Here is a 26,159-nt window from a genome sequence, read left to right as displayed (position 1 = left end):
TCACCGAGACATGGTTACAGGGAGATCAAGGGTGGGAGTCAAATATTTCAGGGTATGTGGTGTATAGAAAAGATAGGCGATGTGGTAAACGAGGAGGGGGGTGGCCCTGCTAATAAAGGATGGAATAAAAACAGTAGAGAGGAAAGATTTTAAATCAGAAAAGCAGGAAGTAGAGTCAGTATGGATAGAGGTACGTAACAACAAGGGGCAGAAAACTCTAGTGGGAGTAGTTTATAGACCCCCGAACAGCAGTCACAGTATCTCTCAACGTATAAATCAGGAAATTAGCAGAGCATGTAGCAAAGGAAAAACATTAATTGTAATCTGCACATTTTAATCTGCACATAGATTGGGACAACCAAATTGGGAAAAGTATGATAGAGGAAGAGTTTATAGAATGTATTAGGGATAATTATCTAGATCAGAATGCCGAGGAGCCAACCAGGGAACAGGCCACATTAGACCTTGTTTTGTGCAATGAAGCAGGACTGATCAGCAAACTGGAAATTAAGGCTCCTCTAGGGCAAAGTGATCATAATATGATGGAATTTAGCATTGTTAGAGAGAGAAGTAGTTAAGTCCGAAGCAAAGGTTTTAAATTTAAGTAGAGCCAATTTTGCTGGTATGAGAGAGAATTTAGCCAAAATAAACTGGGAAATTAGACTTAAGGATTTGACAGTAGACCAGCAATGGCAGACGTTTAAGGAGATAGTGCAAAATTCCCAGCGAGCACGTATTCCTTTGAGGAATAAGAATGCCACGGGAAAGGTGGCCCAACCGTGGCTAACTAGAGCAGTTAGGGAAAGTATAAAGTTAAAGGAAGAAGCCTATAAAACAGCTAAGATGAGTAGTAAACCCGAGGATTGGGAGAACTTTAGGGATCAACAAAGGAGAACCAAAAAAGTGATTAAGAGGGAGAAAATGGAATATGAGGGCAAACTAGCGAAGAACATAAAGACAGACTGCAAGAGTTTTTATAAATATATAAAGAGGAAGAGGCTGTCAAAGGTAAATGTGGGTCCGCTACAGGCAGAGACGGGGGAATTATAGTAGGGGACAAAGACATGGCAGAGTCATTAAACAAGTACTTTGCTACTGTCTTCACCTTAGAAGACACTGAAAACCTACCAAGAATAGAGGGGAACCAAGAAGACAATGTTAGCGAGCAACTTGGGGAATTAATATTAGTAAAGAAATGGTTTTAGGTAAATTGTCAGGTCTTAAAACTGATAAATCTCCTGGACCTGATGGCCTACATCCTAGGGTTTTAAAAGAGGTGGCTACTGAGATAGTGGATGGCTTGTCTTTGATCTTCCAAAATTCTCTGGATTCTGGAACGGTTCCCATTGATTGGAAGATTGCAAACGTAACACCACTATTTAAGAAGGGTGGGAGAGAAAAGATGGGGAACTATAGACCAGTTAGTCTGACTTCAGTGGTAGGGAAAATTCTTGAGTCCTTAATTAAAGATGTCGTTATGGGATTCCTGGAAGACCATAAAAAGATTAGGCAGAGTCAACATGGCTTTACAAAAGGGAAGTCATGCTTAACTAATCTTTTAGAGTTTTTTGAAGATTTACCTAGCAGGTTAGATAAGAGTAGATGTAGTACATTTAGATTTTAGAAAGGCATTTGACAAAGTGCCACACAAAAGTCTATTGCACAAGGTTAAGGCCCACGGAATTAATGGGAACATATTAGCATGGATTGAAGAGTGGCTAACGGGTAGAAAACAGAGAGTAGGGATAAACGGGTCATTCTCGAATTGGCAGGATGTGACTAGTGGAGTGCCACAAGGATCAGTGCTTGGGCCTCAGCTATTTACAATTTACATCAATGATCTAGACGAGGACATTGAATGTAACATATCTAAATTCGCGGATGACACTAAACTAGGTGGGAGAGTAAGCTCTGAGGATGATGCAAAAAGATTGCAACGGGATATAGATAGGCTAGGGGAGTGGGCGAGTAGGTGGCAGATGGAATTTAATGTGGGGACGTATAAAGTTATTCATCTAGGTAGAAAAATAGAAAAACAGATTATTTTCTAGAGGAGTTGAGATTAGATAGTGTTAGTGTGCAGAGGGATTTGGGTGTCCTTGTACACCAGTCTCAAAAAGTTAGTTTGCAGGTGCAGCAGCAACTAAGAAGACGAACGGCATGTTAGTGTTCATTGCAAAAGGTTTAGGGTACAAGTTTAGGGAAGTGTTGCTGCAACTGTATAGGGCCTTGGTGAGACCGCATCTAGAGTATTGTGTGCAGTTTTGGTCTCCTTATTTAAGAAAGGGCATACGTGCCCTAGAGGGGTGCAGCGTAGATTCACCAGGTTAGTTCCTGGGATGAGTAGACTGACCTATGAGGATAGGCTGAATAAACTAGGGCTATATTCTCTAGAGTACAGAAGAATTAGGGGGATCTTATTGAAACATATAAGATTCTAAAAGGGCTGATAAAGTAGACACTGAGGGTCTGTTTCCCCCGGTAGGAGAATCTATAACCAGGGTCACAGTCTTAAAATTAAGGGTCAGCCTTTTAAACAGAGTTGAGGAAACATTTCTTCACTCAGAGGGTAGTGAATTTATGGAATTCACTACCCCAGAAGGCTGTAGATGCTTAGTCCTTGAACATCGTCAAGGCTGAGACTGATAGATTTTTGAAAAATAGAAGGATTAGGGGAAATGGGGATAGGGCAGGTAATAAGAGTTAGGTCTGAAGATCAGCCATGACCTTATCAAATGGCGGGGCAGGCTCGAGGGGCCAAATGGCCAATCCTGCTGCTAATACTTATGTTCTTATGTGCACCGGAGTTCTGAATTAGTTGAATTTTGTTGATAGTGGAGCTGGGAAAACTGGACAGACTACATTGGAATAATCGAGGCAGGAACCACATAATGTACTATACTAGAGTATGTTGTACAGTGGCATGGACACCCAGGGCTCGGGCACTGTTAGTGCTGTCACACATGTTCATTACAATCAAAATACTGGAGCAAACACTCCCACTTACACCTCCGTGTTGCAATAAATAACCTTCAAATATTTAAGTGAAAAATATCCAAATCCAGATTCTTAAACCTCGAAAGACATATATCTAAAACTGTTTTCGTATAGAGAGTAGTGGCGAACAGTTGTTTTTCTGACTGAAGGGAGGTGTGCGATGGTTCCCCCCCAGGGTCAGTATTGGGCTCACTTCTGTTTTTGATTGATATAAATGACCTGGAATTGGATATAGGGAGTACAATTTCCAAGTTTGCCAATGATACTAAGATAGGAAAAGTAGTAAACAGTGAGGAGGATAGTAGCAGACTTCATTTAGATAATTATTTGGGGAGGACAAGTTTGCAGGGCTATGGGGAGAGAGCGGGAAATGGGATTGAATGGATAGCACTATTTAAAGAGCCGGCACCGACACGATGGGCCAAATGGCCTCCTTCTGTGCTGTATAATTCTATGATTCTATGAAGGGTACATAGACAGACTGGTAAAATGGGCAGACACATGGCAGATGAAGTTTAATGTGGAGAAATGCAAAGTGATGCATTTGGGAAGAAGAATGAATAAGCTAATGGTACAATCTTAAAGAGGGTGAAGGAACAGAGAGACAAAATTACATTTATATAGCGCCTTTCACGTCGGGAGGACTTCCCAAGGCACTGGACAGACAGAGTTTCGGACCCAAGCTGAGGATTGGGTTGGGAAGTGGGGTATAAGTAAACTTTTGAAGGTGGCAGGATAGGTAGATAAAGCTGTTAAAAAAGCATACGGGATAGTAGGCTTTATAAATGGGGACAGAGAACACAAAAGTCAGGAAGTTCTGATGAACCTTTATAAAATACTGGTTAGGCCTCAGCTAGAGTACTTAGTTCAGTTCTGAGCACCACACTTTAGGAAGGGCGTCAAGGCATTGGAGATGGTGCAAAGGAGATTTACCAGGATGGTACCAGGAATGAGGGACTTCAGTTATCAGGAGAAGCTGGAAAAGCTAGGATTATTCTCCTTGGAGCAGAGAAGGTTAATAAGAAGGTCCACTGTCAAATCCTGAAGTCTAATTTCCCAGTTTATTTTGGCTAAATCCTCTATCATACCAGCAAAATTGTCTCTACTTAAATTTGAAACCTTTGCTTCGGACGTAACTATTTCTCTCTCTAACTTAATGCTAAATTCCATCGTATTATGATCACTTTGCCCTAGAGGAGCCTTAATTTCCAGTTTGCTGATCAGTCCTGCTTCATTGCACAAAACAAGGTCTAATATGGCCTGTTCCCTGGTTGGCTCCTCGGCATTCTGATCTAGATAATTATCCCTAATACATTCTATAAACTCTTCCTCTATCATACTTTTCCCAATTTGGTTGTCCCAATCTATGTGCAGATTAAAATCACCCACAAGTAATGTTTTTCCTTTACTACATGCTCTGCTAATCTCCAGATTTATACCTTGAGAGATACTGTGACTGCTGTTCGGGGGTCTATAAACTACTCCCACTAGAGTTTCCTGCCCCTTGTTGTTACATAGTTTGCAGTGCTATGGGAGAGAGCGGGAGAGTGGGATTGATTTGGAAGCTCTTTTCAAAAAGCCGGCACAGACACGATGGGCCGAATGGCCTCCTTCTGTGCTGTATAATTCTATGCTTCTGATTCTCAGCTGTAAGGATCCAACTGTTAGCACTCACAGAGAAAGGTGTCTCAGCTGAGGTCCTTGTAGCTCAGTGTAACACTAACCATATTTGGTATTAAATTAGCAATCACAGACTGCAGTGAAAGGTATTGGTGGTGTCATGAGTGTTGTGTTAGGTATGTTCTATAGGGTGATCACTCCACCTCGCCCCCTCCTTACCCTCCTACTAGTCCTGCCTCAAAACCCTCCTTTTCGACCATGCCATTGGTCACTCCCCCTTTCCCTTCCCCACTCTTCTCCCTCTCTGACCCCAGCTCGGGTCTGAAATGCTGTACACTGACCAACGCCTTGGGATGTCCTCCTGACGTGAAAGGTGCTATACAAATGTAACCTTGTTGTTGTTGGTTGTTCTGTGTAATTTGGAGCCCAGTGTGTTATACTAAGTGAGAAGTGTTTGAAGCTGATGAGGGAATTTAACTATGTTTTCCCCTCAGGATTGATGTCGGTCACCCAGGTGAGCCCAAATAGTGACAGGAAAATAACTGCAGTAAATTGTAGTGAGGTCTGAATCCTCTGATCTGCACAATTATCTCCTATATTACAGCTGTTGTGGTGGCCCAGACCCATCCCTAAACACACAGGCATCTTCCTGCTTCCCTGTGTGCACACGTGTCTGTTTATTTATGTGTGTCTATTTGAACCAATGAGAGTTAAATATTAAAATAATCCTTGCATTTGATATAGTGCCTTTCACATCAGGAGGGCTTCCCAAAACTTAAGATTTACTGTAAAGTGCGGAATTGACTGGGGATATGTAGGCAAACGCAGCACATTGTGCAAATTGTGCACAAAATGTCTCACAAACAGCCATGAAATGAATCACCAATTTTATTCGGGGATTGTTGGCCAGGATGCCAGGAGAAACTGCCTTCTCTTTTTGAATAGCGTCACAGAATCGTTAACATCCATCTGAACCTGCAAACTGAACCTTCGTTTAATGTATCATCCAAAGGACGACACCTCTAACAATGTAGCACACCCCCAGCATTGCAGTGGACTGTCACCTTAGATGCTAATTTATGTTCCGATGTGGGACTTGAACCTTTTTATCTGATTCAGAGGCGAGAATGCTACCTCTGCCCCAGGCTGCCATCAGAGGCTCTGTATCATGGCTGTTTCAGGACTAGAAGATGATAGCTTTCCTCTGATGTGTTATAAGAGATAGGGCCAGCCTGGCTCTGTTGGTAGCACTCTCGCCTCTGAGCCTAAATTCTCCCCACATCAGAGACTGAACTCACAGTCTAGGTTGACGCTCCAGGAAAGTGGCATTATGGCAGGTACCACCTTCGGATGTGATGTTAGCTGAACTTCTCTTGACATCTTGTGATGTTAAAGTGAGATCCCATCTGCCTGTTTAGGTGAATGTTAAACGATCATGATTTGACATGGTTTGAAAAGTAAAGGCAGTTCTCTCTCCCGGTGTCCTGGCCCACAATTCCCCGCATAAAATTGATGACTCACTCCATGGCCGTTTGTGGGATGTTGCTGTTCGCAAACTACCTGCCACTTTTGCCTATAAATAGTCATTATGTTTGACAGCAATTACCTGTGAAGCACTTTGAGATATTTTGATGTTTTAGGTCCATATCAAACGGTAGGATTATTTATTTATAGAGTCTTGAATTCTTAAAAAAAAAGTAACAATCTCACATCTGACAACTGGAGCGATGATGACTGATTAGAAAGGGAGACACTTTTCCTGGAGGGCATCGAGCTATTCCTGGAATGGATTCTGCCCTGAGGTGGGACTTGTGCAGGACAAGAGCCTCTTTGTTTCCATGTGTCGCCCTAACCACCTGCTTACTGACTGTGGAAAGCTCGGTCACCCCAGTGGTGTATGTGAATGTTTGCAGTGTGTGAGCTTATTGTCTGATGTGCCTACAGGTTACACACTGGGCAAAGTGTGTCAGCCAGGCTCAGTGGTAGCACTTGCCTTTGAATCAGAAGTTTGTGGGTTCAAGCCACCCATCAGGACTTGGAATCACATAGTCTAAGCTGTGAATACACAAACACTACAGAACATTTACTCCAGTGCTTTGAGACATTTTGACAAGTGATAAGGCACTGCACTATCAAATGCAAGGATTATTATTATTGTTAAAACAAACCTACATAACACGTCCTACAGAACACCCATTGTATTACTGACAACTTTCAGTGCAGTATAGTCCTGGGGTGTGTTGCATTGTCGGAGATGCTATCCTTTGGATGAGATGGATGGGTGTGGGGTGTTTGGTATGGGGGGAGTTAGGGGGAGGGGATTATGCTGTACAAAAACGTGGGACCTTACCTGAGGCTGGAGATGTGAACTCAACAATGAATGGCTCTCTAGAGAAGGCATCCTCATCACCGGGCTGCAGGTCGTCATACTGCAAAAGCCTCTTCACCTGCACCACAGTGTCACTGGGGAGACAGGACAAACACCTTCACTAATGATCAAGCACACTAGCACGCTACCCTGCATGAGGGGTGCTATATAAACGCAAGTGTTGTTGTAGCGCCTTATCACGTTGACAAGACTTAGGGCTTCACAGGATATCTGTAAAGTGGTTTTGAGTGTATTCCATGAGCAAAACGCAGTAGCCTACTTGCGCACAGCAGTATCCCACAAACAACCATGGAGTGAATGAATGATCATAGTTAATGGAGTGAGTGAATGATTGGGGGACTGTTGGCCTGGACACTAGGAGAGAGAAACTCCAATCTGTTTTCAAATAGTGCCATGGGATCTTTAACATCCAGCTGAATAGGTAAGACGGGACCTCGGTTTAATGTCTCATCCAAAAGACGGGACCTCTCACAATGCAACACCCCCCCAGCGCTCTACTGGAGTGTCAGCTAGACTATATCATTCCCCGACATGGGGCTTGAACCCACAACCTTATGACTCAGAGGCGAGAGCACTACCACCAAACCAGGCTGACACACGAACTTTGCGATCCCTCAATGGAAGAGCAACCAGGTTATTCCTCAATAATTTATCCACCATCTACACATCACACCAGCTCGAAGCATTTGAAGTTGATCTGATGTTGAGTCTCCATTTCTCAGCCTTCCTTGTCCCTGAGTTTTAGCTTCTGTGGAGAATCTCTCCCTAACGCCTCTCCTCTGTGACTCCCTGCTGTTTTTCAGCCAACACATTTCTGAGTATTTATTCAAAGCAAGTACCTCTACGCGTTGTTGCTAATATTACATTTTAATATTAATCTTTAATATTAAATAATAATAATAAATGCAAGGATTATTATTATATTATTTTGCGCTGGCCCCTGGGTGAGGAGGAGAAAAGCCAAAGAGGTCCACTTGCTAATTGCTAGCCTGAGATCCCCTGCTGGGGGATGTCTAGATGCCAGGTGAGGACAGATCACAACAACAACAACAACAACAACAAGATTCCATTTATAAAGCGCCTTTCACGTCAGGAGGACGTCCCAAGGCGCTGCACAGTTGGGTCATGACCCGAGCAGGGGGTAAATGGTCAGGGTGAGGGGAGGGAAGGAGCGAGGAGGGGGGAAATGGTCAGGGTGAGGGGAGGGAAGGGAGGGAGCGAGGAGGGGGAAGAGAGTCGAGAGGGGAGCTGAAGGCTCGGTCAAAGAGAAAGGTTTTGAGACCGGCCTTGAAGGAGGAAAGGGAGGAAGCAAGGCGAAGGCACTGGGGGATGGAGTTCCAGAGCCTGGGGGTCAGGGCTTGACTCCCAGTGTCTCATGCTATTCAGTCTCTGTCTCCCTCCCTCCCCGGGTCTCTGTCTCCCTCCCTCCCTCCCCGGGTCTCTGTCTCCCTCCCTCCCCAGGTCTCTGACTCTTTTCCTGTGTTTCTCCATATCACTATTATTATCTCTCCATATCTATCTCTCTCCCTCTTTTTCTTAATATGTATCTCCCTTTGTCTCTGTGCCCCTCTTTCTATTTCCCTCCCTCTCTCTTGCCTTGAGCATGTGTTTATGTATGTTTCTCTCTCTTATGTGTGTCTTTCTCTTCGAGTGTGTGTCTGTCTCACTCTCTCTCTCCCTGCATATGTCTCTATTTTCTGTTTCTCTGTCTCTCCCCGTCTTCTATCTCACTCTGTATCTCTCTCTCGACCCTGTCTGTCTATGTCTCTACAGGTAGAAATCACTGAAAGATAAGATTTAATCTGTTTATAACCTCTACTATTAGCATTTACTAGTCGTCAGCTTGACAGTGAGAGCCCAGGAGACCTTGACATTTGAATAATGAACCTCTAAGAAGCAATGATCACTGAGTCGATAGTTAATATCTCAACACTGATCGCGATGAACATAAACGTTCCTGAAATCTTTGGGTAACAGCAAATGAAGATCTGCTAGCCACCAAAGTAATCAGCGAATAATAGAGAACAAGCAGGTAAAGTAATTATTTTACAGATGATGTGATGGTCTGGCTGTAGCCACCTGGCAATGCGTGCTGAGAGCAAGGCAGGCAGCAGGAAGTGGCAATCGGAACCCTGCCCTTTGGTGTCCCCTGCGGTTCCTTTGTGTCCGGCCAGCTGGCGGGGGGTGCTTAGCTGCCTGGCTTCTCCCCCCTCCGCCTCACAGACACCACCCCCACACCAAAACTACAGTTGTAGGGGAGTATGGTTCCTTTCTGAAGTCTCCGTTGGAAGGCCAGCTTAGTCGGTAACTCTGAATCAGAAGCTTGTGGGGTCAAATCCCGCATCGGGACTTTGAGCTCACAGTCCATTCTGACACTGAATCTAGTACCGGGGGCTGCACATTGTCAGAACTGCTGTCCTTGAGATGAGACAATAAACTGAGGTCCTGTCTGCATGTTGGGGTGGATGTTAAAGATCCCGTGACACTGTTTGAAAAGAGATGGGAGTTTCTCCCAGTGTCCTGGCCAACAATCCTCCTACATTGTCTGTTGTGAGCAAACTGGCTGCTATGTTCACAAATATACAGTCAGACATTTTGGTGCGGATCAAATGCAAGGCTTAATATATTATTGCTACTGTTCACACACAGTTTTCACTAACATTCAATAACCCTGATCATCTCAATGTTCGAGCACCTGCATTACATATTTGACCCATAAGCAGAGAAGACACAAACATGTGAGGTGTGTGCAGGTAAATACAATATCATTTATATTTATGCAGCACATTTCATGTCAGGAGGATCACTTTCCAGGGGTAATAATCTCTTTAAAAAAATTGGTCACTCAATTCACGACTCTTTGTGGGACACATCTGTGTGCAATTCGGTGCTGGGTTTCACCCACAAAATATACAGCCAATCAACTTTACAATATATTCTGTGAAGTACTTTGAGACATCTCAACAACAACTTGGATTTCTATAGCGCCCCCCACGCTGGATAGCGTCTCAGAGCGCTTTACAGTAACGGATCCCAGGGCTGAGCCAGGGGGAGGGGGGAGGAAAGTGACCAAAGGCACGGTCGAAAATAAAGGTCTTCAGCAGAGACCTGAAAATGGGAAGGGATGTGATGAAGGGCTATATCAAATGCAAGGGGGCTAAGCTGCCTGGTTTCGTTGGCTGGACACCCAAGTTGGATGGGGGAAGATGACCGAAAGAGTGCTCAAAGTGAGACATGCCTTGAACAGGGGTTGGAGAGAATGAGTTGGAGGGACTCCACAATAGAACTCCATAGAGTGGGGACAGAATGGCTGAAAGCTCACCCGCCAGTGATGGGAGGGGCAAGACTGTGGAGGGAGGGGTTTGAATCTGCACCCGTAAGGCATGTTCAGGTAAAAATACACATACAAAATGCATTTACCAGTGAAGAAACACACACAATCGAGGTATGTACACGAGAAGATGCTGTAAGTCTTCTGCTGCTGTTACCACGGTTATCACCCCCTCGCCGTGAGCTGTCAATCAAATCCACTTTAATCCAGCCCCACAAAAGCTGTCAGTAATACAGCTCTGGTTGAAGTGGTAAATTGCACGCAGGGATTTGTGAGTCAGATAGATCACAGGGAACAGCCTCAGTGCCTTTGATGGCAGACAGAACTGCGTCCAATTAGTGCTCTCCACAGAAGCAATTCACGAAGAATGAGCGCAGGAACCTGTGATTGAGTCCATCAACCGTCATTTGGAAGCTAACATCACACAACAGCCGGCTTGTTAACTCAGCATGCTGTGATAAGGATCGGTTGGTCTGCTTGTCACAGCTGGTAAAGTATTCAGCTCAGACAGGGAGAGAGAAATGAAAATTGGGTGTTTTCTTTCAAACCTTTAAATCATTTGTGATTTAAATTTAGGGGTAGAACAGGAACAACGCAATACAATTTCTGTTCCTACAACACCTTTCATGTCCGGACCCGCAATGCACATGTGCAATGGTGGGTGCAAGATGGAGTTTATTTCCAGGTGCCCTGGCCAACAATCCCCCAAATAAAATTGGTCACTCCATGGCTGTTTGTGGGACATTGCTGTGCAATAAATTGGCTGCTGTGTTTACCCATAAAATACAGTCAATTCATTTTACAGTTAATAATAATAATCCTTGTATTTGATGTAGCACCTTATCACTTCGTTGAGATGTCTCAAAGCGCCTTACAGAATATACTGTACAGTGGATTGACTGTATTTTGTGGCCGAAACGCCTACAAATTACACATTAATCCTGTGAGGCGCTTTGAGATGTCCTCCTGACAGGTATGCACAATATCAGATGTAAGGATTGTGGTTGGTGTTGCTTGCTTGCGGGTTATGTGAGAATCGCTCACCGATAGAGAAAGAGGTACTGTTCCTTATAACTCCCACGGCCCAGCGGTTTGCTCAGTACGGAGGAATAGTGGTGATCTTTAGAGTTCCTGCAAAGATGATAAATAGCACAGAGTTAAACACAGCCAAGCCTCTCGACATGACACTTCAGCTTAGCTCCCTGGGCAGGAAGTGCCGAAAGCCAAGAGATTGGAAGCAAGCTTCCCCATGCTCCGAGTTGCTACCCTACACAAAGGCGCTATATATGTGCAAATCACTGTGGGGAATTATCTTTGCTTTTTTCACTTCAGATCTTACATTTTAAGTGGTCTGCTAGCTACAACCAGGGGAACCTACAGGCCTCAGATAATGTCGATGTAGAGGTTTGAGATGAGACAATGCAATGAGGAAGCAGACATGGTGCAGAATCCCACCAAGAATAAAATGTTCCTCAAAATGTATCTGAATTGTATCATATAGCTCAGTGGTTAGAGCACTCGCCTTACAAGCGAGACACCTGAGTTCAATTCCAGGCAGGGCAAAACCTTGGGCAAGTTTCCTTACTCCACACGCCTAATAATAATCCCTCCAAAACAAAACAATAATAAATTGGTCATTTTCAATCCACGACTGTTTGTGGGACACTGATGTGCGCAATTGGCTGCCGTGTTTCGCCCACAAATATACGGTCAATTCACTTTTCAGCATATTCCATGAAGCGCTTTGAGACGTGAAAAGCGATCTATCAAATGCAAGATTATTATTATTATGCAGTATGTGAGGGTTGTATCAACACAGCTTCTATTCCGTTGAACTGAACATTTCCAGAGGAAGTGTCTGCCCAATGAATCTCTTAGAGTATCAAGCTTTGTTCATTTTAACATTTAAATCACTTTCTGATTGCTTCCACCAGCTATCACATCCTCAATCCAGATTATGTTCAGCCTGATGGTGGGCTTTTTACCTGCTGGAGATTAGTCATTATGCAGCCCTTGCGAAGGACTCCTGTCAGGAAGACTCCTATCCCACCTCCTGTGATAAACCCTACGAACCCCAGGGAAATTGACACTTGATTGGACAATCCACATCTTTTGGTGCTGCCTAGTGTTTGGCGTGGATTTCTCAATCATTCCCAATGCAACCATCTGTCATACTTTGTGGCATCTTTCATCTCGTTGGACGACTGAATAGTAGACGCTGAGTTATTCGGAACAGGAACAGCTAATAGCTCCCCTACAGGCATACAACTGGTGGGACCTCTGCTCCTACACAATCTACTGGCTATCGACATCCTAGCTGGTCAGAGGGACGCACTTCAAGTAACCCAGCTGCCTTACCTTTGCTCCTCTGATACTCCTGTAAGGGGAGCGCTGCATTGTCCAAGGTGCCGTCCCATTCAGGTTTATGTCATGTTTCCCATGGCATTATTCGAAAAGAGAAAGGAGTTTCCAAAATTGTCACTCTGTGGAAAATTGGCTGCTGCATTCATCTACAAATCACTATACTTCACAGTATATTCTGTGAAGCTCTTTGAGACATCTAGACGTGAAAGGCATTATACCAAATGTAAGGATTATTTTAATTTTATTGTTATTAAATATGCAGCTGATCCAATATAAGAACTTTGAAACTGAGAAGCATTACACCTTGGGATGTCCTCCCGACGTGAAAGGCCCTATACAAATGTAATTTTGTATTGTATTTACACTGCACCACAGTGCTAGGTTTAGTCTCCTCTCAGGGGCTTATCCAATGGAGTACACAGAGTCTCGGAGCCAGCTCTCCAATCCAATCTAATGTAGAGAAGCCACATCACACCAGCAAACCCAGGGGAAGGGGAGAAGATCAAGGAATGGCTTGAGAAAAGCTGGCTGGTGTTTAACTAACTCTGGCCGAGCCAAACACAGGGCTTTTTCCGCTCTCTTCACAATTACTTACTTATTCAACTCCTGATTCAGGATTTCCACTGCCTCGCCTGTCCGGTCCGTCACCTCCATGATCAGGATTATATCGTAGCGCATCACAATCTGTACAAGCAGAATCTTGGTGAATTCCCCAGAGGCCTCATCAGAGACATCACATAATATACAGTCTGAGCTTTATTCTGCTTTCTAGATAGTGTGCATGAAACATCACAAAGAGATTTCAACCCATGATAGCATTCTCACCCCTACATCAGACGGTTCTGTATTCTAGCCCCACGTTGACTGAGTTTGAACCCACATAGTCAAAGCTGACACTCCAGTGTGGTGCTGGGGTTGTGGTGACATTGTTCGAAGTTGTACCATCCTTCAGGTAAAATGTGAAACTAAGGTTCCATCTGCCTGTTTGGTGGATGTTAAAGATCCCATTGAACTGCTCAACAGAATAAAAGTTTCTCCTAATGGACAACAATCCTCCAAATAAAATTGATCTTTTACTTCATGACTATTTGTGGGATGTTGCTCTGGCTGCGCAAAACACAGGACTTTCTCCGTTCTGTGCTGTGCACAAATAGGTTGCTGTATTCACCTACAAAATACACTTTACAGTTTATCCTGTAAAGTGCTTTGAGACGTCCTCCTGGTGTGAGGATTATTATTCTTGTTTCCCTCCATTGAAATTGTTCCTGTTTAAGTGTGAGGGCTTATTATATCCCTGGAGGGATACATCCTGTTTACTAAATTCTGGAAAGTTGTAAATGATTGGATTGGGACGGGGTGGGTAATGTAGCAAGCCTGTTGGGACAAGTGCATTATTGGTAGCTGAGGTGTTACCAGTAATAACACAAAACCATTTGTGAGACAATTATTACCCAACTCTCAGTCGAAAAATAAAATACCTTATTTTGGTTTCCCAACTCACTCACGCCCCAAAATGTGTCACACCTCACAGACACACACTGGATCAGTACACAAAGTGTGCGTTCCCTGCATAGTTCTGAGCGCCTCACCTGTTCCACTTTTGCTGAACTTTGCTTCTCTGAGACAAGCATGAGTGTGACAGATTGGGTCACCATGTTCAGGCCCTAGCATTGAACTTTACCAAGCCGTCAACAACAACAACTTGCATTTATATAGCACCCTCCACGCTGGGTGGCATCTCAGAGCACTTAACAATGGCGGAGCCAGAGGCCGAGCCAGGGGAAGGGGGAAGGTGACCGTAGGCACGGTCAAAGTGAAAGGTCTTTAGGAGTGACCTGAAGATGGGGAAGGAGGGGGCGAGGTGAAGAGGTTGAGGGAGGGAGTTCCAAAGTTTCAAGCCATAGTGGCTGAAGGCATGGTCGCCGATGTTGGAGCGGAGAACTCGGGGGGCACAGAGGAGACCGGACCCAGTGGAGCTGAAGCAGTGGGTACTGGTGTGGGGAGAGAGGAGATTAGAGAGATAGGGGGTGCCAAGGAATGGAGGGATTTAAACACTAGAGTGAAGAACTTGAAGTCGATCCACTCTGTGACAGGGAGCCAGTGGAGTTTGGCAAGGACTGCAGTCTACAACAACAACAACAAAATTACATTTATATAGCGCCTTTCACGTCGGGAGGAAGTCTCAAAATGCTTCACTGTAAAGTTCAGCGACTGGATTTGTAGGCAAATGTGGCAACCAATTTGTAACATTATAATTATACACACATGCACACAAGTGTGGTAACTAGTGAAAGTGGTATACATATGTGAATACTCACTTTGTTTGGTTACTCTGAAGCAGGGCCATGGGTCCCCACTTGGCAGACACCCAGCTGATCCCTCCAAAATTATACACAGTAACATGTGATTATGATTTTCACATCAAACTGTTTCACAGGGAATTGCTGTAAACCAGTGACAGTGTTTTGTGGGTAATTTGCACTAACAGCCATGAATCTGCATTAACAGTCAGGTCATCCTCCTGACGTGAAAGGCGCTTTACAAATATAATTTGTTGTTGTTGTTGTTGAAGTGAATGACTAATTATATTTTATTGGTCAGGACACTGAGAGAGAAACTCCCTTCTGATTTTAAATAATGCCGTGGGATCTTTAACGTCCATTTGAACAGGCAGACTGGAATAGGCAGAACCCAGAGAGTGGGGGATGGGATTGGATTGGAAGCTCTTTTCAAAGAGCCGACACAGACGCGATGGCCCGAATGGCCTCCTTCTGTTCTATGATTCTATGATGCAGGACCTTGGGACTAGAGTGAAACAATGTTTAACCAGGAGTAAATTTTAAAATAACTACAAGTGAAGCCAGTTATAGATACCTTTGATATACAACCAACTTCCAGCGCTGACTAGGTGTCATCCAGTGAAAAAAGAAAAGACAGGGGCCTTTTGACATACTTCCTGTATGAAATGTGTCCTGCAGCGTTTCTGTTGCTAAAGAGGCAATTTTATACACTAACTGTAGTGACCTGTGTTTGCCCAGACAGGAATGCTATTTGTTCTGTGCTGCAGTTTGCCTGACATTGAGTGCCAGGATAGGGGTTGTTTGTTATAACTGCAACCGTAATGTAAGGGTCTGTGCCTGAAATAACTTGTTTAAAAATTCCAAACTTATTACTGCTAACTGTGCTGTCTATACCTGAGAGAGGAGTCTTGTTCTGTGGGGAGATGGGAGGTGGGAATGAAATCAATCTGTGGGGAATGGATTGAAGGAGAGAGGGGATAGAGTCTAGTTCTGTGGGGAGTGAGGCAAGAGGGATGGAGCTAGGGAGGGATGAGGAGCAAGGGAGGGAGCGGGGAAGCGAGCGAGGGGATGAGTCTTGTTCTGTGGGGAGGGATGTGTTAGTGTCTCACTGTGCACAGTAATACTCACATTGATGATGGTTGACAGGACTTTGGGTTTGGAGATCTTGTTTGTCCCAAAACGTTGGATGTTGAACGCAGCAATTTTCATTGTCACTTGCTGCAAGTAATTAATTGAAGAATCTAAACAAAACACAAACATTTCTCAAAATCTAAACCTCAACAGCACAGGACTCACCACAGATTTCTGTCACTTTAAAATGAAATTTCTGAAATGTCCCCTCTTTCTATGTAACTCTTTTCCATTTCTTCCCCTCTCTCTAACTCGCTTTGCTCCACCTGAAAAGTATTTCCATGTTGTACCCTGTTTGTGGACTTTAAAAGATGAAGTAACCAGTTATCTGGAGGAGGAGAGTAAAATTAAGTGGCGACAACAAGGATTGATGAAAGGAAGGCTCTGCTTGACCAACTTTATCAAATTCTTTGAATATGTAACCAATAAAGTAGATGCAGTGGCTGTAATGTACCCAGATTTCTAGAAGGCCTTTGATAAAGTGAAAGGCCATAATTGGGACTATAATACTATAATTGGGGCATATATAATTGTGGGAGATGTAGCAGAATGGATTAAAGAATGGTTAGGAAAACAAAAGCAAAGGATAGAACTTAAGAACATAAGAATTAAGAGCAGGAGTTTGTCATTCAGCCCTTCTAGCCTGCCCGCCATTCAATAAGATCATGGCTGATCTATTCTCACTCCACCTACCCGTCTTATCCCCATATCCCTTAATCCCTTTATCCACAAGAAGTTAATAGGAGTTAAGGTTCACCATATACACAAATCAATTGGATTCAATATACAAGTTGTGGTGTTAAAAAGATGGCTGAGATCTTACAAGGAGAGTATCAGAAGCTAGGGAAAAATCTAAAGAGTAGGACTTCAAACGTGGTGATCTCTAAGTTACTCTCAGTGCCTCGTGTGAGTATCAAAACAGCAGGATCAAACACATGAATGTATGGCTGGAGAAATGGTGCAGAAAGGAGGGTTTCAGGTTCCTGGATCATTGGGACCAGTTCTGGGGCAGGTGGAACTTGTACAAGATGGATGGGTTACACCCAAACAGGGCTGGGACCAGTGTCCTCGCAGGGGTGTTAAATAGTGCTGTGGGGGAAGGGTTTAAGCTAATTTCAAGGGGGGTGAAAGGGAATCAGGATGTAGCATGAGACAAGAAAAATAAGTTACATAGAGGGCTGGGAGAGACGAATAGCAATGCAACAAGGAGTAGTCCAGAAAAAGGAGGGATTAGACAGGGGAGAAATGCACAGCAGACTCAGTCGGTCTTGGAGTGTACGTGCATAAATTCACGAGTGTGCCAAATAAGATTGGTGAACTGTAGGCTCAAGTTGCCATGTGGGGTTATGACTTAGTGGCAATAACGGAGACCTGGCTCAAACAAGGGTAGGAATGGGAGCTGAATATTCTTAGCTACCTAGTTCTGGGGAATGAAGTGGGGCAAGTGGAACAGGTTTCAGTAGGAGAGCATCTGGATAACAGTGATTGCAACATCATTAGGTTTAGAGTGTGTATGGAAAGGGACAAGGAACAATCAAAGGTGAAGATACTCAACTGGAAGAGGACTAATTTCAGTGAGTTAAAAAGGGACCGAGCCAAGATGGACTGGAAAGATAGATTGGCAGGTAAAACAGCTAATGAGCAATGGGAAACCTTCAAGGAGGAGATAATTCAGGGATAGAACAAATACAATCCCTCAAAGAGGAATGGTAGAGCATCCAAACCTCCCTGGATGACTAAGGAAATTGGTATTAAAATAAAACAGAAAAAGGAGGCTTATGATAAGTTTCAGATCCAAAATACAGAATATAATCAAATAGAATATAGAGAATGCAGAGAACTGAAAAAGGAAATAAGAGGGGCAACGTGATTGTATGAGAAAAGATTAGTGGGTAACGTAAAAGGGAACCCAAAAGTATTTTATAAACACATAAAGAATAAAAGGTTAGTCAAAGGTAGGATGGGTCCAATTGGGGACCAAAGAGGAAATCTTGTGGAGGCAGACATGCTGAATGAGTACTGTGCATCTGTCTTCACTAAAGAAGAGGATGCAACCAATGCCACAGTATTGGAGGAGAGGGTGGAGAAATTGGATTAGATAAGAATAAATCGAGAGGAGGTACTAAAAAGGTTGATGGTGCTCAAAGTAGATAAGTCACCTGGTCCGGACGGGATGCATCCTAGATTACTGAGGGAAGTAAGTGTGGAAATAACAGAGGCTCCGGTCACAATGTTTCAATCCTCCTTGGACACCGGGAATGATCCCAGAGGACTGGAGGATTGCAAAAGTTACTGCCCTGTACAAAAAGAGACAGAAGGATAAACCCGGGAACTGCAGGCCAGTCAGCCTAACGTCAGCAGTATGGAAACTTCTAGAGATTATAATCTGGGACAAAATGAATTTTCACTTAGAACAATATGGGCTAATAAAGGATAGCCAACAAGGGTTTGTTAAAGGCAAATCATGTGTAACAAACCTTTTTTGATGAGGTAACGTAGAGGGTGGATGAAGGTAGTGCAGTTGATGTAGTTTATATGGATTATATGATAAAGTGCCACATAAGAGACTTGTAAGCAAAATAGAAGCCCACAGTATTAAAGGGACAGTGGCAGCAGATACAGAACAGACTGGGAGACAGAAAGCAGAGATTGGTGGTGAATGGTTGTTTTTCTGACTGGAGGGAAGTGAGCAGTGGGGTTCCCCAGAGGTCAGTATTGGGACCACTTCTGTTTTTGATCTATATAAATGATCTGGACTTGGGTGTAGGGAGCACAATTTCCAAGTTTGCAGATGATATTATGCTTGGAAAAGTAGTAAACAGTGAGGAGGATAGTAGCAGACTGCAAGCGGACATGGACAGACTGGTAAAATGGGCAGACACGTGGCAGATGAACTTTAATGTGGATAAATGCAAAGTGATGCATTTTGGGAGGAAGAATGAGGAGAAGAAATATAAACTGATGGTACAATCTTAAAGGGAGTGAAGGAACAGAGAGACCTGGGGGTTCATATAAGTAAATTTTTGAAGGTGGCAGGACAGGTAGATAAAGCTGTTAAAAAAGCATACGGGATACTAGGCTTTATAAATAGGGATATAAATGCAAAAGTCAGGAAGTTATGATTAACCTTTATAAACACTGGTTAGGCCTCAGCGAGAGACTGTGTTCAGTTCTGGGCACCACAGTTTAGGAAGGATGTCAAGGCATTGGAGAGGGAGCAAAGGAGATTTACGAGGATGGTACCAGGAATGAGGGACTTCAGTTACCAGGAGAGGCTGGAGAAGCTACGATTATTCTCCTTGGAGCAGAGAAGGTTAAGAGGGGACTTAATAGAAGTTTTCAAAATTATGAGGGGTTCGATAGGGTGAACAAGGAGAAATAATTTCCACTGGCGGGTCGGTCAGTAACCTGAAGACACCGATTTAAAATAGTTGTTAAAAGAAATAGAGGGGAGGTGAGTAAGAATTTTTTTTCACACAGCGAGTTGTTTGGATATGGAATGCATTGCCTGCAAGGGTAGTGGAAGCTGATTCAATAACAATTGTAAGAGAGAAGTAGGTAATTATTTGGGGAGGACAAGTTTGCAGGTTTATGGTGAGAGAGTGCAGGAATGGGATTGATTTGGGTAGCTCTTTTCAAAGAGCCGACAGACATGATGGACCAAATGGCCTCCTTCTTCGCTGTAAATTCTATGATTCTATGAACATTGTAAACAGTGAAGTTGTAAACAGAAGCCGTTTATAGTCTAGAATCTAGATAGTAGGAAACTAAAAGGATTGGAGGAGCAAAGAGAACTGGGGATTCAGATCGACAAATCTCGAAAAGAAGCTGGCCAATGGGGGTTTGGCCTTTATAAAAGTGAGGAGGTGATGAATTTGTTGGTTAGACCATATTTGGAGTATTGTGTCCAATTCTGGTCTCTACACTATAAGAAGGATGTAGCAGCAATGCAAAGAGTACAGGCTAGGTTTACCAGGCTGAAACCAGGTTAGCAGGTTACTGCTATCAGGAAAGACTGGCCTTTTTTTTGCTAGAAGAGGGGACCTAATAAAAGTATTCAAAATGATGAATGTGTTCAACAAGGTTGACATGAATAGGCTGTTTGGTGGAGTCCATAACCAGGGGCCACCAGGATAAGATAGGGACTGGGAATCAAAAAGAAAATTTAGGAGGAACTACTTCACGCAGTATGGAATTCACTGCCTAAAGCAATATTTGAATCGGATAGTGTAGATGCATTCAAGAGGAAGCTAGACCTTCACACGAGGGAGAGGGGAATAGAAGGATGTGGGAGGGAGTAAGCAGTGGATGAAGACTTGCATGGAGTATAAACTATTTGGGCCCAGTAGCCTGTTTTTGTGCTGTATGTTCTTTGTGAATCTTTTCATTCTTTCTCTTGCAGTTTATTCCTTCTCTCTTTCCTATATTTCCCCTTCTCACTTTCCTTCTTTCTCTCTTCTTTTACTCTTTGTCTTTCCAACCCTGTTTATCTTCTCCTTCTCTGTCTCCCCTTTTCTCTCTCTTTCACCTTTCTCTTCCCTCCTTTCTTTTCTATATAAATGCAAGTTGTTCTTGTTGTGGTTTGTCCCTGTCTTTTTCTCTTCATCTCTTGCTCCACCTTCTTTCGTTAGCTCTCTCTCCACTTTCCCTTCCTCTCTCTCTTTCCTTGCCAAGACCTTTCTCTTTGACCGTGCCTTCAGCTCCCCTCTCGACTCTCTACCCCCTCCTTGCTCCCTCCCTTCCCTCCCCTCACCCTGACCATTTCCCCCCTGCTCGGGTCCTGACCCAACTGTACAGCACCTTGGAACGTCCTCCCGATGTGAAAGGCGCTCTATAAATGGAATCTTGTTGTTGTTGTTTCCAGGCTCTCACACCACACCAGTCTATTAAGCCCTTTAATGTAAGACTTTCTATTTGAGTTCTGTTTTATGTGTGTGCAGGCAGGTGTGACATAGGCTGGATTTCGTGAAAAGCGAGGCAGGGCTGGAGTGCAAGACAAGCTGAGACACAATCACAAATAGTGCAATAACAATAACCATAATAATAATCCTTACTTTCAGTAAAGCACCTTGCTTTTGATACAGCACTTCTCATGCAAGGAAGAATCCCAAAATGCTTCACAGGATATACTATAAAGATCAGTGACTATGTCTCACTAATTGAAGCCCCAACTTTCATGACTCAGGTGAGAGTGCTGCCGACTGAGCCAGACTGACACAAAATACTTGATGAGGGTTTGCAATCTACAAGATGCTGCAGCAATGAGAAGTGCCTGTCTGTATGCTCTCACACACTTTACATGTACACACGTCCCAGCCCCTCCTGCTTGAGTCCTATTCCCTGGCTGTTCATCACCTTGGGATGTCCCCCCCCCGACGTGAACAGCATTTTACAAATGCAATTTTGTATTGTATTAGTTTGTTATGTTTTTCACTCCATTCTTAGCACCAGAGGTGCCATTCTTTGGTTCAGACAATAACTGATATCACATGTGCCTTGTCAGGTTGAACATAAAAACAAATTGTGACACTATTGGAAACAACAACAGCAACACCTTGCCCTTATATAGTGCCCTCCACACAGGGTAGCGTCTTAGAGTGCTTAACAGTGGCGGAGCCTCACTCCGAGCCGGGAGTGAGGGAGGTGGCCGTAAGCACAGCCGAAGAGGAAGGTTTTCAGGCAGAACTTGAAAAAGAGGAGAGAGGGAGCAAGACGGAGGGATCGAGGGAGAGTGTTCCAGAGTTTTGGGGCTTAGTGGTTGAAAGTGCAACCTCCGATAGTTCGGCGGAGTGTGCGAGGGATGAGCAGGAGGCCGCTGCCGATCGAACAAAGGCGCCGGGTAGTGGATTGGGGGAGTGAGGAGGTCAGAGAGGTAGGGAGGTGCCAGAGTGAAGGGATTTGAACACAATTATGAAGATCTTGAAGTCAATCCATTCAGTGATGGGGAGCCAGTGGAGCCTGGCCAGAACTGGTGAGATGTGGGTACGGAGTTTGGTCCAGGTAAGTATGTGGGCGGCAGAATTCCGAATGAGCTGGATTTTTTGAATAGCGGAGCTGGGGAGACCTGCAAGTAGGGTATTTGAGTAATCCAAGCGGGAGGCGACAATCGCATGGACGAAGGTTTCAGCTGCATTTGAGGTAAGGTATGGTCGGAGGCGGGCAATGTGGCAGAGGTAGAAGAAGGTGATCCTGGTCAGGGACTGGATGTGAAGGACAGCTAGGGGCACTGGTTCGGTGAGTCTGTGGGAGAGCCCAGGGAGATTGAGGAGTTTAGATCCGCAGGAGTAAAGATGTTGACGGGAACCAAGTAACATGGTTGCCAGACAAGCTGATAGCAGATCAGCAGACCTGGAGTTGGTACTGGAGGAGGCAAAGTAGATTTGTGTGTTATCCACATACATGTGGAAGTTTACCCCGTGGACATCACCCAGAGGGAGCACATAGATGAGGAAAAGAAGAGAGCCAAGGATGGAGCCCTGGTGTACCCCGCAGGTGACCAGTTGGGGGTCGGAGGAGAAACCATTTGCCGAGTTGAAATAGATGCGGTTGTTTAAATAGGACTCAAACCATGTGAGTGTGGTCCCACTAAGGTGGATGAGGGAGATGAGCCGGTGGAGGAAGATGGTATGGTCGATTGTGTTGAACGCGGCAGAGAGATCCAGGAGGATGAGGAGGCAGAGGGAACCCTGGTCACAGATAGAGAGAATGTCGTTTGTGACTTTGAAAAGCGCTGTCTCTGTGTGGGCAGGGCAAAAAACAGACTGTAGGGGCTCGAGGAAGGATTAGAGGGAGACGTGTGACCGAAGTCGACCTTCAACAATGCATTCCAGGAATTTGGCAAGGAAGGGTAGGTTGGAGATGGGATGGTGGTGTGAGAGATTAGAGGGATCGCGGGAGGGTTTTTTGAGGCGGGGTGTGATGACAGCGGTTTTCAGGGGGAGTGGACCAGAGCTTGAGGGGAGAGACTGGTTGATATGGTCGGCCAGCAGTGGGGAGAGACGGAGAGTTGAGTGACCAGCAGCTGGGTGGGGAGGGTGTTGAGGCAGCGGGTGGTGAACTTCATTCAGGTGATTGTGGTTGAAAGGAAGGGGGAGAAATGGGGTAAAACAAGTGTAAGGAGTGGCAGGAGCCGTGGCGGAGGAAGAAGGCGGTGTCGATGATCTGGGTGGGGTGGAAGGGAAAAAGGGGGTGGGAGGACGATGCAGCCAAGTGGATAGGACCACTTTGGACTTGCCGTTTGATGTGAGGATAGAGGGGGCTTGAGGGGGTGCACAGAGGAGGTGAAACAAGAAGGGAGTTGCTCTCTCCTGGTGTCCTGGTCAACAATCACATAGATAAACTTTTCATGCACCCTATGGCTGATTGTGCGAAGGTTTAGGCAGCAATTACTTGTGAACCCCTTTGTGATATTTTGACAAAGGTGCCCTGGAAATGCACATTTTTTTGTTTCCCCTCCTGTCTGAGAATGGGTTGTGCCGAGCACTTAGACAGGAAAACCCTCCTACAGTTTTCTGAAACCCCATTGTCTCACACTGAGTAGAACACTCAACCCACCTGTTCCTGTAGCTTATCAAATGAATCAATCTGAATCTTTGTATTTCCAGGCGGGCCGAAACCTTAGGCAAGTTTCTATACTTCACACGCCTCGGTTTACCTAGCAGTAAGTAGGAACACTTTTCCCCGTCTCTCTTTCCTCCTTTCTCTCTGTCTGTTTGTCTCTCTGTTCCCTCTGTCTCTCTTTCCCTCTTTCTTTTCTCCTGTTAGTTGATTGGTAGATTGCTTTCTGGGTATAATAAGTTGTTATACTGATAAACAGAACTAATAAGTTCAGATTTTATAATCCTAGAATACAGTACAACTCCATTGCAATAGTAGATGAGATCCATAAAACCCCAGGCAGCATTCTAAACAGGACACAATCACAGCTCAGCACTTCTGTGTTCACTGCGCGCGTGCAGATAACCGAGTCTTCCACAGCTATATTCTATGAAGTGCTTTGAGATGTCTCAATAGTGTGATAAGGGGCTATATCAAATGAAGGAATTATCATTATTATTATTTTAACCCCCACCCAACACACACACACTTCAAAATAAACTCTAACTTGCAATCTGCAAGGACTTGCATTTTATCAATGCAAACCAACGTACTGATCAAGAAAGTTGTCCTGTATGCATTTTAGGAATATTTCCCCCTCCTTGCCCTTTGCGCTGTTGTTTTGCCAGTCTATGTTGGGATAATTAAAGTCGCCCGTTATTCTGTTGACCTTCATCTGTCTGAGATCTGCTTGCAGATCTGCTCATCTATTTCCTTCCCACTGTTTGGTGGTCTATAGTATACCCCTACCAGCATAACAGCTCCTTTTTTGTTCCTCAACTCTAACCAGATAGATTCCGTTTTGGGGCCCTCCAGCACCTTGACCCTTTCCACAGCGATAACCGTATCTTTGACTAACATTGCTACAACCCCTCCTTTTTTCCTTCCCTATCCCTCCTGAATATATTATAGCCAGGAATATTCAGCTCCCATTCCTGTCCTTGCTTGAGCCAAGTCTCTGTTACTGCTACTACATCTTATCCCCCTATGACCACTTGAGCCTGCAGCTCACCAATCTTGTTTGCTTAACTCCGTGCATTCAGGCACATGCACTCCAAAACCAACTTGACCTGTTCTGCACTTCCCCCCTGTTTTATTTCTCCATTTTCTAGCTCTTCATTTTTTGCATTCCCTTCCCGCCTCAAAATTAGTTTAAACCCTCCCCAAGAGCATTAGTTAGCCTGTCTGCAAGGACATTTGCCCCAGCCCTGTTTAGGTGTAACCCATCCATATGTTACAGGTCCCACCTGCCCCAGAACTGGTCCCAATGATCCAGAAATCTTTATAAACAGTACAGTAAAATGCCTTGGTTGCAGCAACTTAATGATCCTGGAGTATATATTAACAACATAAGATTTCCTTACTTGTCTGTCGCTCTTTGTGTGCGCTATCAACCCAGTTTCAAACCAGAAGTCTGTGGTTATTTTTCAACTGTTAAGACCAGGCAGAAACTAATATGTGAGTCATTGGAGCAAAACACACTGGGGAACACAATGCAGCCTATCCGGTGGGTTTTGGTTAGTTAAGTTATTCAAATGAGAGGGAACTGTCTTTCAGGGGCCGGAGTACAGCTCAGAACTATGTTCAAACATCTCCTCATCTCTGAAACTACAAACAGATTTATTGATCTGCAATTCACTTAAAGATAAACCACCAGCAGTACGCTGGGCTGACAGTCTGGGCTATAAAGTTCTCAACGTGCTTCGCGGGATTCACTGTAAAGTGCAGTGACTGTCATTTGTAAGAACGCAAAAGGCAAGTTTCGCACAGCAACGTCCCACAAATGGTCAATTTTATCTGGAAGATTGTTGGCCAGAAATCGAGAGACACTCCTTTTGCTTTTCAAATAATGCCATGACTTTATCTATATAAGGCAAACGGGATGTGGGGCTACAATGCTAAATCTTATAGAGGGGATCTTATAGAGGTGTATAAAATGTTAAGTGTGATTGAAAATCACCTCATGTGATCTGTACCAGTCATGTTTCTCCTTTTGGCCGTAACACTCCAGTTGTACTTTCACTTCCTCTTGGCTGGGTGAGCACGTCTGCCGCAGGTTGACTTCTGCAGGTGAAAAGCTTCCTCCTTGGGTGGGGGGTGGTGGCAAAGTCAACCTGCACATACAACTGAACTGGCCCCAAGGTGATATTTCTGGCAGTGGAATGTCAGAATGTAGCCAGCCCTCAGTGGCAGTCTCGGTAAACCGATTCCTGAACCAGGTGGGTCTGCAGTATTCCAGGGCACTGCTGATGACAGGACAGCTAGCCTGGCTCATCTGCAAGACCTGGAAGGGCAGACCAGTCACTGGGGGCAGGGAGTCATCCCACTCAGATCCTGAGTTAACCCTACAAGCCAAAGCCCTAATGGGTAGGGCAGTCCCAACAACAACAACAACAACAAGATTTCATTTATAGAGTGCCTTTCACGTCAG

General features: G+C 44.4%; 1 protein-coding gene across 2 annotated transcripts in view; it reads right to left on the bottom strand.

The window, feature by feature from the left end:
• Positions 1-25,168, bottom strand: part of dnase1l4.1 (deoxyribonuclease 1 like 4, tandem duplicate 1) — a 47,172-nt gene extending 22,004 nt beyond the window's left edge. For both annotated transcript variants that reach the window (XM_007890244.2, XM_042339765.1), the window contains exons 1-5: positions 25,093-25,168; positions 16,130-16,242; positions 13,297-13,385; positions 11,382-11,468; positions 6,968-7,080 (exon numbers count right to left, since the gene is read on the bottom strand). In XM_007890244.2, the coding sequence (XP_007888435.1) occupies positions 6,968-7,080; positions 11,382-11,468; positions 13,297-13,385; positions 16,130-16,210 (370 nt within the window). In that variant the 5' untranslated portion in view covers positions 16,211-16,242; positions 25,093-25,168. The remainder of the gene's footprint in view (positions 1-6,967; positions 7,081-11,381; positions 11,469-13,296; positions 13,386-16,129; positions 16,243-25,092) is intronic.
• Between the last annotated feature and the right edge of the window lie 991 nt (positions 25,169-26,159).

This window comes from Callorhinchus milii, unplaced genomic scaffold, assembly GCF_018977255.1.
Source record: "Callorhinchus milii isolate IMCB2004 unplaced genomic scaffold, IMCB_Cmil_1.0 Scaffold12, whole genome shotgun sequence".
Taxonomy (NCBI): domain Eukaryota; kingdom Metazoa; phylum Chordata; class Chondrichthyes; order Chimaeriformes; family Callorhinchidae; genus Callorhinchus; species Callorhinchus milii.
This window is presented reverse-complemented; position numbering and strand designations above follow the sequence as displayed.